General features: G+C 64.2%; 3 protein-coding genes across 18 annotated transcripts in view; 2 read left to right on the top strand and 1 right to left on the bottom strand.

The window, feature by feature from the left end:
• The window catches only part of LOC107210481 (acylamino-acid-releasing enzyme-like), a 4648-nt gene extending 238 nt beyond the window's left edge, over positions 1 to 4410 (top strand). The window contains exons 2-22 of the mRNA XM_015641369.3: positions 437 to 566; positions 668 to 794; positions 861 to 954; positions 1040 to 1115; positions 1190 to 1353; positions 1426 to 1563; positions 1652 to 1743; positions 1849 to 1889; positions 1967 to 2088; positions 2262 to 2322; positions 2390 to 2487; positions 2564 to 2615; positions 2699 to 2787; positions 2896 to 3034; positions 3111 to 3194; positions 3268 to 3348; positions 3445 to 3533; positions 3636 to 3826; positions 3905 to 4007; positions 4081 to 4187; positions 4257 to 4410. Of these exons, the coding sequence (XP_015496855.1) occupies positions 437 to 566; positions 668 to 794; positions 861 to 954; positions 1040 to 1115; positions 1190 to 1353; positions 1426 to 1563; positions 1652 to 1743; positions 1849 to 1889; positions 1967 to 2088; positions 2262 to 2322; positions 2390 to 2487; positions 2564 to 2615; positions 2699 to 2787; positions 2896 to 3034; positions 3111 to 3194; positions 3268 to 3348; positions 3445 to 3533; positions 3636 to 3826; positions 3905 to 4007; positions 4081 to 4187; positions 4257 to 4362 (2184 nt within the window). The 3' untranslated portion in view covers positions 4363 to 4410. The remainder of the gene's footprint in view (positions 1 to 436; positions 567 to 667; positions 795 to 860; positions 955 to 1039; positions 1116 to 1189; positions 1354 to 1425; positions 1564 to 1651; positions 1744 to 1848; positions 1890 to 1966; positions 2089 to 2261; positions 2323 to 2389; positions 2488 to 2563; positions 2616 to 2698; positions 2788 to 2895; positions 3035 to 3110; positions 3195 to 3267; positions 3349 to 3444; positions 3534 to 3635; positions 3827 to 3904; positions 4008 to 4080; positions 4188 to 4256) is intronic.
• A 201-nt stretch (positions 4411 to 4611) lies between these two features.
• APEH (acylaminoacyl-peptide hydrolase) lies at positions 4612 to 9175 on the top strand. Of its 10 annotated transcripts, none has more exons than XM_015641366.3 (22): positions 4612 to 4692; positions 4807 to 4915; positions 4996 to 5125; positions 5244 to 5325; positions 5429 to 5504; positions 5635 to 5775; positions 5978 to 6117; positions 6191 to 6282; positions 6376 to 6416; positions 6491 to 6612; positions 6782 to 6842; positions 6950 to 7044; positions 7128 to 7179; positions 7250 to 7338; positions 7505 to 7646; positions 7778 to 7855; positions 7928 to 8008; positions 8086 to 8174; positions 8261 to 8451; positions 8521 to 8623; positions 8695 to 8801; positions 8882 to 9135. In XM_015641366.3, exons 1-22 carry the CDS (start codon positions 4663 to 4665, stop codon positions 9018 to 9020), a joined length of 2190 nt encoding a protein of 729 aa, XP_015496852.1. In that variant the 5' UTR covers positions 4612 to 4662; the 3' UTR covers positions 9021 to 9135. The 10 variants fall into 10 exon arrangements, with proteins under 10 accessions (XP_015496852.1, XP_015496845.1, XP_015496851.1 ...); XM_015641365.3 differs by having other exon boundaries at positions 4633 to 4692; positions 4786 to 4915; positions 5635 to 5783; positions 5980 to 6117; XM_015641361.3 differs by having other exon boundaries at positions 4633 to 4692; positions 4786 to 4915; positions 5635 to 5783; ... (1 more) ...; positions 8086 to 8451; positions 8882 to 9175.
• On the bottom strand, positions 9165 to 13838 carry MST1 (macrophage stimulating 1). 7 transcript variants are annotated; one of them, XM_015641370.2, is made up of 18 exons: positions 13727 to 13838; positions 13196 to 13337; positions 12922 to 13034; positions 12677 to 12791; positions 12324 to 12460; positions 12132 to 12252; positions 11914 to 12032; positions 11654 to 11819; positions 11429 to 11559; positions 11244 to 11346; positions 10994 to 11130; positions 10836 to 10871; positions 10642 to 10753; positions 10495 to 10572; positions 10281 to 10427; positions 10093 to 10199; positions 9482 to 9621; positions 9165 to 9401 (listed from the first exon to the last, which is right to left on the bottom strand). In XM_015641370.2, the coding sequence occupies exons 1-18, from the start codon at positions 13776 to 13778 to the stop codon at positions 9240 to 9242; spliced, it is 2118 nt and encodes a 705-aa protein (XP_015496856.1). In that variant the 5' UTR covers positions 13779 to 13838; the 3' UTR covers positions 9165 to 9239. The 7 variants fall into 7 exon arrangements, with proteins under 7 accessions (XP_015496856.1, XP_015496857.1, XP_033373405.1 ...); XM_015641371.2 differs by having other exon boundaries at positions 11654 to 11816; XM_033517514.1 differs by lacking the exon at positions 10994 to 11130 and having other exon boundaries at positions 10840 to 10871.
• Positions 13839 to 13852: the final 14 nt, after the last annotated feature.

Genomic DNA, 13852 nt, shown 5'->3' with positions numbered 1-13852 from the left:
CCCTGCTGATTCTCTGGCTCGGCACCACGCCGGAAACTGCCCCGGTATCCTTCTAATCCCCCCATAGACTCCCATTGCTGCAGGACCCTCCTAGGCGCCCCTTGCACCCCAGGACCTGCACCCAGTATCCTGGTACCCACTGATACCCCAGCAACTGTCCCAGTACCCTCCAGATCCCTGCTATGGAGCCGTGTCTGCTCTCCAGTGCCCTCCTGGCGCCCCAGTACTGCCTCAGTGCTGCACTAATCCCTCTGCCCTCCTCCCCCCATGTACCCCAGCCCTTCACCCGCAAGCGCTGCCCCCAGCACCCCCCAAAATCCCCGCTGTCTATACTGGTGCCCCAGTGTACCCTGTGCCCCATCACTCCCCGGTCCGTGCCCCCCACCCCTCGCCCCACGCGTCCCCGCCCGTCCAGCCACCGCGGCGTGTCCCGCAGGTACAGCCACGTGCGGAGGAGCTGTCGGAGCTGTACCGAGAGCTGAGCCAGCACCCGGGGCTCAGCGCCGCCTGCCTCGGCCCCGACCTCACTACCCAGTACGGGGGCAAGTACTGCAGCCTCTACACCGGTACGGGGATGGGGAGGACTGGGGTGGGGGCAGAGGGGTCTGGGGAGTCCCTGCCTGCCCGGTGGGGATGCAGCTGGTGTTCCTCACCCTGCTCCCTGCAGAGTGGTCGCAGCGGGACCTAGCAAGGGCTGAGAACATCAAGTTCTGCCGTCAGTACCTCATCTTCCATGATGGAGCCTCCATTGTCTACTCAGCGCCTGCTGGCACCTGCTCTGAGATCAAGGATGAGTAAGTCCCCAACAGGGGGTCCCTCGGGGTAGCGTAAGTAGGGGGCTGATAGGCACTCACCCACAGGCTGCTGAGCCGTGAGTCCCCCAGTGGGACACTGAAGGCTGTCCTGCGCAAGGTCCCTGGCAAGGAGAAGGAGAAGGAGAAGCAGTTCCTGGAGGTGAGATATGGGGGAAAATGGATATTGACTGGGGCTTGGGGCTGGAACCACACTGTGTCTTGGGACCTGGCATCTCTGCCCCCAGGTCTGGAATCAGAACCAGAAGGTGAAGAGCATTGACCTGACAGCACTGGACAAGCATGGCAGCATCTACGATGATGGTGAGGGGCTGGGGGATGCCAGGGAATGTGGGGTTCCCTGGGACAGGGTGGCCAGTGCTGACCTGCCCTTGCAGACCAGTTTGGGTGCCTTGCCTGGTCTCACTCGGAGACCCACCTGCTCTATGTGGCGGAGAAGAAGCGTCCCAAGGCTGAGTCTTTCTTCCAGAGCAAAGCCCCTGAGCTGGGCACTTCTGATGAGGACATGGGGCACCCCAAGAAGGAGGATGCACCTGTCAAGGTGGGGTCTCCCCACCCTGGGTCAGCTGGGGGTTGGCTGTGTGGCTGTGCAGCTGATCAGGCTGTGCCACAGGGCGAGCAGTTCGTGTACCACGAGGACTGGGGGGAGACGCTGAGCACCCGCAGTGTGCCCGTCCTCTGTGTCCTGGACATCGAGGGCAACAGCATCTCAGTGCTGGAGGGCATCCCAGAGCATCTCTCTCCCGGCCAGGTCAGGATGGGGAGCTGCAGGGAACCAGAGAAGGGAGGTTTCAGGAGCCAGCAGCATTTTGAGCTGTTTATCTCCCCTCTCCCCACAGGCTTTCTGGTCACCTGAGGACACTGGCGTGGTGTTTGTGGGCTGGTGGCACGACCCCTTCCGCCTGGGGCTGCGGCACTGCACGAACCGCCGGTGAGTCCACACAGGGCACCCCACAGCCCAGCCCTGCTGGTAGGATCCTGCAGGGCACCCACCCACACAACCCAACCCCACTGTGACACTCCTCTGTGCTGGCAGGTCAGCACTCTTCTATGTGGACCTGACTGGCGGGAGATGCGGTAAGCAGTGCATACCCTTATCCTGCCGGTGCCCTGGCTCCTCTGCAGCCCCTCACCATCCCCTCATGCCCATGCAGAGCTGCTCTCTGAGGACACCAGGGCTGTGTGGTCACCACGACTCAGCCCTGATGGCTGCCGCATCGTCTACCTGGAGAACAATGTCCTGGGCCCCCACCAGCAATGCAGCCGCCTTCTCATGGTAAGCAGCACTGGGGGTCCCAGGCAGGCAGGCACCCTGGCACCAGGGAGGTGCCAGGGTGCCCATGCTAGGGTGAGGCTGGCAGGAGGGCAGTGGTGCCCCCTCTTTGGGCTGCAGTGGGAGCAGTCAGGCTGAGACCCTGCAAAACTTGCCCTATGCCATGTCTCCTGCAGTATGACTGGTACACCAAACACACCAGCATGGTGCTGGAGACTGTGCCACGGCAAGCGTGGGGTGAGTACAGCTCTGGGGGTGTTGGTGGGGCTCAGTGGGATGCTTAGTGTCACCACTCTAATGACAGGTGCCTTCCCGGGAATCTACTGTGGTGCACTGCCAGGGATGTGTTGGGCGGCCGACAGCCGCAGGATCCTGCTGGACACGGCCCAGCGCAGCCAGCAGGTGAGGGGTGGGGGGGGACACAAAGAGGAGCCTGGCTGGGTCAGGGCTCTACTGGACTCTGCTCTCATGCCCCTAGGATGTGTTTGTGGTGGATACGGCAACAGGCACCACAACTTCACTGACAGCTGGTGAGTGATGGGCCAATGGGGCCATGCTGGTGCCAGGGGTGGGGAGAGGGTCACACCTGCAGGTCTGACCCCCTCCTCCCCAGATTCCCCCAAAGGGAGCTGGTCTGTCCTCACCATCGACCGGGACCTCATGGTGGCCAGATTCTCCACGCCTAGCTGCCCCCCCGTGTTGGTAAAGTCACGTCCCCGGTGCCCACCAGACCCTTGGCACGGGCACTGACCCCTCTCCCCAGTGCCCACCAGACCCTCGGCATGGGCACTGACCCCTCTCCCTGCACAGAAAGTGGCTGTCCTGCCCGCCGCCGGCCATGAGGCACAGACACAGTGGATCTGCCTGCAGGACACACCCCCTGTGCCTGGCATCAGCTGGGACATTCGCACCCTGCAGCCCCCACCAGAGCAGGAGCATGCCCAGTATAGTGAGTGCCCAGGGTGGGGTCAGGCTGTGTTCCACCATCCTCACTGCTCCCTGACACCCCCTCCCTGCCTCCACAGGGGGCCTGGACTTTGATGCTATTCTGATGCGCCCAAGCGAGGGTCCTACTGCCCAGAAGCCCCCCTTGGTTGTGATGCCCCATGGTAAGAGCTTGTCCCCACCCTGCTGTACCCCAGCTAGGCAGTGTCACCCCCATTTTGATTTTGCCATTTGCAGGGGGTCCTCACTCCGTCTTCACAGCTGGGTGGATGCTGTACCCGGCAGCGCTGTGCCGAGTGGGCTTTGCTGTGCTGCTGGGTGAGTGACACCAGGGCTCTGGGTGACACAGCACCCATGGAGGGGCCGGGATGGGGGCACGAAGGAGGAAGGGCTCTGACGCTGCTCCCCATGCAGTGAATTACCGCGGTTCGCTGGGCTTTGGCCAGGACAGCGTGGCCTCTCTGCCAGGCAACGTGGGCACACAGGATGTACATGATGTGCAGGTATGACCTGCGACGTGGTCCTGGGGCACCCTGTGCTCCTGCAGGTGCCCTGAGTAGGGAAAATGGGGCTGCCTGCTCAGTGGGTGTTCCCTGTGGTGGCAGCTCTGCGTGGAGCGGGTGCTGCAGGACGAGACGCTGGATGCCAGCCGGGTGGCACTGGTTGGCGGTTCACATGGGGGCTTCCTGGCATGCCACCTCATCGGGCAGTTCCCTGACACCTACCATGCCTGCGTGGTCCGCAACCCCGTGGTGAACATCGCCTCCATGGTGGCCACCACCGACATCCCAGACTGGTGAATACTGCTACCCCCAGCTTCCCAGGCTTCTTGCCATCCCAGCCACACATGTGTCCCCAACTCTCTTGCCTGCAGGTGCCTGACAGAGACAGGGCTGCCCTACAGACATGATGCCCTGCCAGACCCAGCCCAGTGGATAGAGATGCTGCACAAGTCACCCATACGCTATGTTGACCAGGTATGTCACTGTCCCCATCCCTGTCCCTGTCTCCAACAGCAGTGCCAGTGCTGAGGCTGTGCTGCTCCTGTAGGTCCGTGCACCCGTGCTGCTGATGCTGGGGGAGGACGACCGGCGTGTGCCCCCTAAGCAGGGTCTGGAGTATTACCGTGCCCTCAAGGCCCGGGGGGTGCCCACACGGTGAGCGGGGTGCTGGAGGCTTGAGCTGTGAGGGTGCAGACACAGAACTAATCCCTATTTCCCCTCCAGGCTGCTCTGGTACCCAGGGAACAACCACGCTCTGGCTGGCGTTGAAGCCGAAGCTGATGGCTTCATGAACATAGCGCTGTGGCTGCTCAAGCACCTGCAGTGCTAAGGATGCTGACCCCTGCTACTGATCCCCAATAAACGATGTAGTTCAGCACCCCAGTGTCTCTAGTGATACTGCTGGTACCGGTGTCATCTCCACTCCTGGTGCCCCAGGAGCTGGTGGCTGCCGGACCTTCCACCTGCGAGGATGCGCGGGGCCATGGGAAGGGTGACCCCTGCCAGGCCATGCGGGCGGCGGGGAGCGGCTGCAGGGCTGGCACCGGCCGGGGCGCTGCCGCCGGGCTGCTCCCGCCTGCTTTGGCAGGCGTCCCACTGCGGGCGGCAGGCGCCGGCAGAAAACAGCCCCATGGCCACGGGGACCGAGAAGGGAGTGGAGGTGGGAAAGAGTGCTAAGGGGAACTGTGTGGGTGGGCACAGCCCCGTTTCGGGAGGTGGGCACAGGCAGCAGGGGGAGCTTACCCCCGTCCAGCATGCCCCTTCCGTCATCCAGGCGGCCCACGGCCCCGCTGCCTGCTACCGGGAGCTGAGCCGGTTCCCTGCCGTCACCCGTGCCGCCCTCAGGGCCGCGGCTGAAGGCCAGACCTTCCTGCTCTACACCGGTGAGTGGCGGGCTCGGCCACCCCCGCGCCTTGGGCCCGCGGGACCCGTGCGAGCGGGCGCTGACGGTGCCGTCCCTCAGAGTGCAGCCGCCCCGACCCGGCCCGCCGGCGGCTGCTGCGCTTCGGCCGCCACTACAGCCTGCGGCGCGCAGCCGGGCCCGAGGGCCTCGCCGTCAGCCGGACCGCGCTCAGCGCCGGGATCCACAACCAGTACGGCACGGGCGGGCCCCGGGATGGCACGCCGTGCCTGTGGCGTTCCCGGTGCCCACAGCGGGGCCGGTGCCCACAGCGCATGGCCCGCCGCAGCCTCCGTCCCTCCCGCCCTCAGGCTCCTCAGCCAGGACTCGTCCACGGGGCAGCGGCGCGCCGTGCTCGAGCGCTGCCCGCGGCAGGGCCACGAGCTGCTGCAGGTAACGCGGCTGTCCCGGTCACTCACCGGCGTGGCTGGAGTGCCAGTGCAGGGTGGTGGGCACCGTGTACACGGTGTGCCGGCGCTGACGCCCGTCCCCCCAGGTGTGGGACAGCGGGGGATGCAGCCACAGCGTGGATCTCACGGCGCTGGGGAAGCATGGGGACGTCTACACGGAGGGTAGGGCTCCTTCCCAATGGTCCCCACCCACAGCAGCGGTGAGGTTGGCATGGCCAGCATCCCTGGTGGCTACCTGATGCCCAGCTGTGCCTGTGCCAGGCTGGGCTTTGGCACCCTCCTGCCATGCCAGGGCCCTTTGCCTGCCTGTCCTGGTCACGCTCGGAGACACGGCTCCTCTATGTGGCTGAGAAGAGCTGGCCCAAACGACAGCCCCCCTGCCCCTGGGATGTGCCAGGAGCAGCCTGGCCAGCAGCAGAGGATGAGGATGAGGATGAGGAGGTAGGTGCCCCATGAGTTGTTCAGTGCACCCCCAAGCATGCCATGCAGACTATGAACACGGCACATGCCCCTTGGGCATGCACTCCCTGAACGTGCTGTGCACCCCATGAGTGTGCCATACATCCCATGAGTGTGTCATGGACAGAGCTCCGTGCCAGGGGTGACCAACCATGGGGCTGATGGGTCTGTGCCACAGGGTAAGCAGTTTGTGTACCACGAGGACTGGGGGGAGGCCCTGAGCACACGCAGCATGCCAGTCCTCTGTGTCCTGGACCTGGAGGGCCTCAGCCTGTCAGTGCTGGAGGGAGTCCCGGAGCATCTCTCCCCTGGCCAGGTCAGGATGGGGTGCAGGGAGCACCCCAGGGGATCCAGCCTGGAGCCATGGGATGAGCCTGACTGTCACACAGGCCCTGTGGTCCCCGGATGACCATGGTGTGGTGTTTGTGGGATGGTGGCACAAGCCCTTCCGCCTGGGGCTGAGCGCCTGCTCCAACAGGAGGTGGGTACCAGCCAGCAACCAGCACCATGCCAGGATTGCCATGCAGTATCAGCACAGTGGGGGGGTCCAACCTGACCCACTCTTTTCTCCCAGGTCAGGGATTTTCCACTTGGACCTGGCCAGCGGATGCTGCGGTGAGTGCTGGGGCTCTGGAGGGTGCCCTGGGGGTCCCTGGGAGTCCCTGGGATGCTGACCCCTGTGCCCACAGAGCTGCTGTCAGCAGAGAATTGTTCTGTCTGCTCCCCTCGGCTGAGCCCTGATGGCCAGCGCTTGCTCTACCTGGAGGGGGTTGTGGGGGGGCCCCACCGGCAGTGTCTGCGCCTGCGCATGGTGAGTTGGGCCTCATGGGCACCAGGCACGGCTGGTCCACCTTGTGCTGCTAGCCCAGCCCAGGTGTCACAGCCTCTTGTGGTGCCTGGTTGGGGTGGAGTTGTCCCCAGGCCTCCCTGCCTCAGTTTCCCCTGGCATAGTTCCATCCTTGAGCACTGGCTCTCCCCAGCTCACCTGGCAGACGAGGCAGACAGTGACAGTGCTCGATGTGGTGCAGGAACCCACAGAGGGTGAGCAAGGCATGGGCACAGCTGGGTTCTAATGGGGGGCTGGCACCACCCCCTGCCAGGTGCCCATGGCCCTGGCTCACTAGCCCAGTGCTCTGCCCCACTTGCAGCCTTTGCTGGGCTCTACATAGAGGTGCTGCCACCGCAGTGCTGGGCAGCTGACAGCCGGCGAGCCGTGCTGGGCACCCCTCAGCGGAGCCGCACGGTGAGTCCTGGCGATGGCAGGGCCAGGGATGTGACCCACACACCCCATGGTGACACCGCTGCCTGTGCTCTGCTCCCTCACAGGACCTGCTGCTCGTTGATACGGATGCGTCCACTGTCACCAACCTGACAGCAGGTACATGGCACCGGCCACCCATGGTGCTCTAGTGAACAGCTGTGACCACCAAGCTGTGTTCTGTCCCCAGGGTCGCCTGAAGGGTGCTGGGAGCTGCTCACTCTCCAGTGGGACCTGCTGGTGGCCACCTGCTCAGCCCCCCACCACCCCCCCAGCCTGGTGAGCAGTGCCCTGGCACCGTGTGGTGCAGTGGGATATGGCACAGCACAGTGTGGCACACACACCATGGTGTGGTGTGGCACGGGCAGATCAAATATGTCACAGCCTTGGCATGGCACAACCTTGTCACGGCACAGCCCCAGTGTCATCCATTGACTGTGCACAGGTGGTGGCTGTGCTGCCACCAGCAGGCCAGGAGTTGCCCCTTGGCTGGGTGCCAGTGGAGGACACCCCAACAGTGCCTGGTATCACCTGGAAGACTCTGACGGTCCAGCCACCCTGCAATGGGCACGGTCCTGCTGCACAGAGTGAGCCCCTGGGGGCCCCTGCTGCACCTTGGTGCTGCCTGGGTGCCAGGGACCCTCGGGAGTGGGGGGTGGGCAGGATGCTGGGTGCCCAGGGTGGTAGCTGCTGAGTGGGACCCCTTCCTCTGGTGCAGACACCCAGGCTTTTGAGGCCCTGCTGCTGAGCCCCTCAGATGGCATACCACCGTACCCACTCGTTGTGTGCCCCCATGGTGAGTGAGGGGAGAGTGGGAACACCCTGGCAGTGCTGGTGGCACTCCAGGTGATGCCCATGCCGTCCCCAGGTGGTCCCCATGCTGTCTTTGATGCCCGCTGGCGTCCGAGCATGGCTGCACTGTGCCAGCTGGGCTTCGCCGTGCTCCTGGGTGAGTGCTGGGAAGCTCGGGGACATGTGGCCCTGTGTCCCAGTGGAGACATGGCACCCACAGCCCTGTCTCCTCAGTGAATTACCGTGGCTCCCTGGGCTTCGGTCAGGCCAGCATCAGCTCCCTGCTTTCCCGTGTGGGTGAGCAGGATGTGGCAGACACCCAGGTGAGGTGTGCTGGGGGTGCTTGGGGGGATGCTGCTGGGAGGATGCTGCTGTTTGGGTGCCAATGGTGGGTGCCCCATGGGTGCAGCTGGCAGTGGAGCAGGCGCTGCACAGAGAGCCCCTGGACCCGCACCGCCTGGCCCTGCTGGCTGGATCCCACGGAGCCTTCATCGCCCTCCACCTCCTCGCCCGTGAGCCCAAGCGTTACCAAGCCTGTGCCCTGCGCAGCCCCGTCTCCAACCTGCCCGCACTGCTGGGCACCTCTGACATCCCTGACTGGTGAGTGCCACCCCCCATCCTGTGCCATGCCATGTCCCTGTGACACCTACCGGTGTCTCTGTGCCGCAGGCGCTACACCTCCCTGGGGCTGCCCTACTCCTTTGAGCGGGTGCCATGTGCTGAGGAGGTGGCCACCATGCTACTGCGCTCGCCCATCGCCCAGGCAGCCCAGGTAAGGCAGGGTCAGGATGGGTGTGGGGTGCCCAGTGTGGGGTGTCACACCCACAGAGGGCACTGCTGCAGGTGCAGACACCTGTGTTGCTGTGCGTGGGCGCCCGGGACCGGCGCGTCAGCCCCACGCAGGCACTGGAGCTGTACCGGGTGCTGCGGGCCAGGGGTGTGCCAGCACGGTGAGTGGGGTGCTGGTGGGAGCAGGGAGGGAGCTCTGGGGTGTTGGATGAGCATCTTCCCATCCTGTCCCTCCCCACAGGCTGCTGTGGTACCCAGAGGGTGGCCATGCACTGGCTGGTGTGGAGACGGAGGCCGATGTCTTCAAGAACTGTGCCCACTGGCTCCTCCAGCACCTGGGGCAGCCCAGGCGGGATGGGACAGGCTGGCACAGCCCCTAATGCCCACAGTGGTCCTGGGCTATGCCAGCCTCTGGGTGGCTGCTGGCCCTGGGGATCACACCAGCACCAGAGGCAGATGGAGTGAGTGTAGCCGGGGGCAGGGATGTGTTTTGGGGTTTGGTGTTAAATAAATGTGAGACCCTGTGCAGTGCCGACCCCTGTGGCCAAGGCTGTGCCTTTATTGTGCAGTGGTGGCTGTGGCAGGCTGGGAATGCCAGCTCAACCCATCTTCATCACCTTGTCAATCCAGTCAACATAGAGGGAAACACGGATGAAGAGGGCAGGCTGATCAGTGCGGGCACACACACGGGAGGGGGTGATCACCCCCTCCAGCACCCAGCAGTCAGCGGTGAGACAAGCCAGAGGTCCACCATAATCACCCTGTGGCATGAAGAGAGCGGTGTCACTCTGGTGCCAGCACCTGCCACCTCCCTGGGGCAGATGTCCCCAGCCCAGCTCACCTCACAGGCACCCACGCCGGCACGCAGCGGGGCAGTGCACAGCTCACTCTCCTTCAGGCGCCCACGCAGAGCCCTATTGCACTCGCTGTGGGCCAGCACTGGCAGCTGCGCCACGTTCAGCACGCTGCCATCTGCTGTGCCTGTGGGCCAAGAGCATGGGGCAGCGGGCATGGGATACAACACTGGGCATGCAGGGATGCAGGGGAATGGCACGGGCAGGGGATGCTGTGGGAAGGGAAGGGCATGGGCAGGAGGATGTCATGGCAGGGGGATGTGGAAGGGAGATGTTGTGGAACAGTGATGCCATGGACAGGGTGAGGCCAGGGGCAAGGGATGCTGTAGACGGGGGGATGGAATGGGCAGGGGCAAGGGATGTTCTAAGCAGGGGGATGGAATGGGCAGGAAAGCACCATGGAAGGGAGATGTGGTGAGCAGGGGAATGCCAGGGACCTGGGGGTTGCTGCAGGCAGGGGATACTTCAAGCGAGGGATGCTGTGGGCAGGGAGATGCCATAGACATGGGGATGCTGTGGGCAGAGGGGATGGAATGGCATTGGCAAGGGGCTGTATTGAACAGGGAATCCTCCAGCAGGGGCTGCCCGTGGCAGGTACCTCTGGTTTCCCCCCAGCCAGCGATCTCACAGACAGTGCCCGCAGGCACAACGTAGCGCTCGGGGGGCAGGCAGATCAGGGCCACACGCCTGGTCAGAGTAGCTGGCCTGTGACAAGAGGGGCAGTGGGACACGGTGCCAGCCTGGCCAGCAGTGGAGCATGGCAGAGGCCAAGGCATGGCCACTCACCTCGCCAGCTTCAGCATCACCAGCTGGGACTCGGAGGGGCCACAGACGATCCGCACGATGGGGATGGTCTGTTGGTCAGGGTCCCCAGGGCCAGGGTCCTTGAAGAGAGTCCCCAGCTGCACCTCATAGCCCGTCAGGTCGGCATTGCTGTGGAACATGAGGGACATGAGGGCACAGGGGGACCCACCACCCCACACCCCAGCCCCAGCCTTACCAGGAGGAAAAGCACTGGCGAGTGCTGATCACCCACTGCTCCTTCACCAGGGATCCGCCGCAAAAGTGCACACCCTCCCTGCGGGGACAGGGGGTGAGCTCTGGGGGGACTCTGAGTACATGGCACTGCATGCAGACTCCCACTCACCGGTTGCGGATGCTGACAGTCCAGGGTGAATTGCCGGGCTGGCCACCAACGATGCGCCCCTTCTGCTGCAGCCTCTCGTCCCGCTGGCCACACTGCTCAAATGTCACTGCATCTGTGGGCAGGGTGGGCATCAGCCGGGCCTGTACCACCAGCACCCACCCCAGGGTGCCCACCCAGAACCTGGGGGCCCCCACCTGCATTCTCCATGATGGGGGGCACCGTGCTGCCAGCTGCAGAGAGAAAACAGAGGGGTGGCACTGGCACATGATCCAGCCACCCTGAGGGGACCAAAACTACCCTGTGTGTGGCTAAGGTCCCCTCTAGCTCTGCAGGGATGTGGGAAGGGGCTCACAACAGGGCTTGATAGCACAATAGTCAAAGGGGGTGCGGGGGTCCATGGTGTAGCACCAGGGGCCATGGCTGTCATTATCAGGGTTGCGGCAGTAGTTCTCCTCCAGGTGTGCCTCAGGGTGTGTGGCAGGTGAGATCCTGCCAGGAGGCAGTCACCATCACTGTCACCATCCCCATCTTCACCTCCATCCCCACCCCAACCTCAATCCCATCCCCATCCCAGTACCCACCACCCCTCCTTGCACACTCACTGGGGCACGTGGGGTGTCTGGGCAGCCCAGGGCTGGCAGGTGATTCCCTTCCGTGTCTTGCTGACGTGGCCGTGGTAGTGCTTGCCGTGGCCGTGGTAGCACTCTGGGGACAGGCAGGGAGGGCTGGCATCCCTCACAGGGGCACCAGGGTGGGCACCCAGGGACAGGTGCCTGGGGTGACTCACCTTGGGCATCCTGCTCATCAGGGCAGCGGCGGATGTGGAAGCAGAAGGCAATGCGGACAGTGGGGCGGGAAGTGAAGCACCACGGTGCCTCTGATCCATCAGGGTTGCGGCAGTAGTTCTCCTGCAGGTCCCTGCAGGAGGGGCCGTACGGTCACCCTCCCTCAATCCCACACTCATGGGTGCTGCCCACCACCACCCTCCTGGGGTGCACAGCCATCCCCTTACTTGCATGGGTACTTGCTGGGCATGAAGTGGTGCTTATGGGGCACCTGGGAGTCCCAGCGCTGGCAGGGGATCCCCGACACAGTAACATTCACACGGCCACGGTAGCCTTCCCCCTTGCCCCTGAAGCATCCATTGGTGACATTGACAGGCCGTGGGCGTTTTTCTGCTTGTGTGGCCAGAGAGAGGGGCAGAGTAGCAGGGTCAGAGGTGGCACCCAGGACTCTCAGGCCCAGCTGTGCATGATGCTGGTGGGGACCTACTGCAGATGCGGATGTGGCAGTATTCACGCTCCCGCCTGGGGTCAGTGGTGTAGCACCAAGGCCGCTCAGAGCTGTCAGGGTTGCGGCAGTAGTTGTCATCTAGCCCCTTGTCAGGGTACCTGGGCCAGAGACAGGGAGCAGCAGTTGAAATGGCACCATCACCCCAGCACCGGGCACTCAACCAGGGCATTGCATTGCTGGGGGCTTGGGGTTAATACTTGTTGGGGTGGTAGGGGTGCTTGTGTGGGTGCTGCAGGTCCCAGCGCTGGCACTCTGTCCCTGATTCGGTGTGGTCCACAGTGCCACGGTAGTCCTCCCCATTGCAGGTCATGCAGACAGCTGCCAACAACTGCAGGGCTCAGTGTGGGGGGAACACACAGCACAGGGTGGCCCTGGGACATGGCACTCACCATCCTCACACTTCTTTATGCCACAGCTCTGGTGTCGGACATTGGGATCAACAGTGTAGCACCACGGGCCCCGCTTGTCCCGGTCAGGATTTCGGCAGTAATTCTCCTCCAGCCCATTGCGAGGGGATGGCAGAAACCTGCTGGCAGTAGAGTGGGTAGGAGAGCTGCCAAGAATCATTTGCTCTGGAATGGGTGCAGCCAGGATGATGCGCTACCCCTGGCAGTGCCATTGTGCCCAAGCTGTCCCCATTGCTCCTGTGCTATCCCACGCTGTTCCCACCTCATTCCCCATTCCCCATTGCCCCATGCTGCCCAGGGTAGGTGCCACAGAACAGCCAGGGACACGGGGGCACCTGTGGTCATGTGGTGTCGTGGCTTGCCAATGCTGGCAGCGCAGCCCCTTCTCCGTCGTGGCCCGTGTGCCGCGGTAGCTGGAGCCATCGCCCACGATGCAGTCCCGCAGGTAGTCTGAGTAGAGCCAGGCACCTCTTCAGAGCCCCAGGGCCGGGTCAGGGCACACAGGCAATGAGGAGTCCTGTGCCAGGTGGCCCATGCCCTGTCTGTGGTGTCCCCATACGCACGCATGGCACCAGCCCACCTTTCTTCTGGTACAGGTCATAGCGGATGTTTTTCTGCAGCTGGATGTGGGGTGAGTGCTGGGTCCAGGGCAGCAGCTGGCACAACTGGCTCTGCTGATCATGGTGGAAAGCCCTGGAAGGCACAGCAGGAGTCTGGCATGGCACCGTGTGAGGCCAGGGCTCACAGGACCTGGGTCACACATGTGAGCACCCAGTATCCAAGTGCAGAGAGTGACCCAGTGTTATGGCCTCTGCACTCCCACCTGCCCCGCGGTGGCACTGTGTCCTGCTCACCGGCAAGCCAGGCTGGTGGCACAGCGCTGGGCACACTGCTCCGCAGTGCCCTGCTCCGGCAGCGGTGGCGGTGGGTCCACGGGCACCGCCAGCAGCTCGGTGGCTCTCAGGCGCTGGAAGTCATTGAGGGGTGAACGGTGGCCTGGGGAGTGTGGCAGGAGCTCAGCGTTCCCATGGAACCACAGCATGAGCACTGGGGCACTTCAGATCCCTGACCCATGGATCAGGATATCCCTGTCCCACAGAGCATGGGATCCGTGTCCCAAGCAGGAGGGGAACTCTGTCCCATGGAGCATGGGGTCCATGTAATATGGAGCAGGGGATCCCTGTCCTATGTCCTGATCCATGTGCCGTGGAGCAGGAGGGTCCCTGCCCTACATCACCCGCTGCAGTTCCCTGCTTCCGCCTGCCCCCCCTTCGCCGTGGGACAGGGCATGGCCGGCAGGCTCCCGGCCCGGCCGCTGGCCCGGCCTTGGGCCCCGCTCTGCCCCGCGCCCTCCAGCCCCAAGGCGACCCAGCCTGGGGCCCTACCTGAGCCCAGAGCCGCGGCCAGGGCGAGCAGGACCCCCAGCACGGGCTGCATGGCGGCGGCCCCGCGTCCCCGGGCCGCTGGAGCTCCGGGACGGCCCCGAGCAAATATTTGCGGTCGGGCGCGGG

This window comes from Parus major, chromosome 12 (assembly GCF_001522545.3).
Source record: "Parus major isolate Abel chromosome 12, Parus_major1.1, whole genome shotgun sequence".
In the NCBI taxonomy this organism is placed as follows: domain Eukaryota; kingdom Metazoa; phylum Chordata; class Aves; order Passeriformes; family Paridae; genus Parus; species Parus major.
This window is presented reverse-complemented; position numbering and strand designations above follow the sequence as displayed.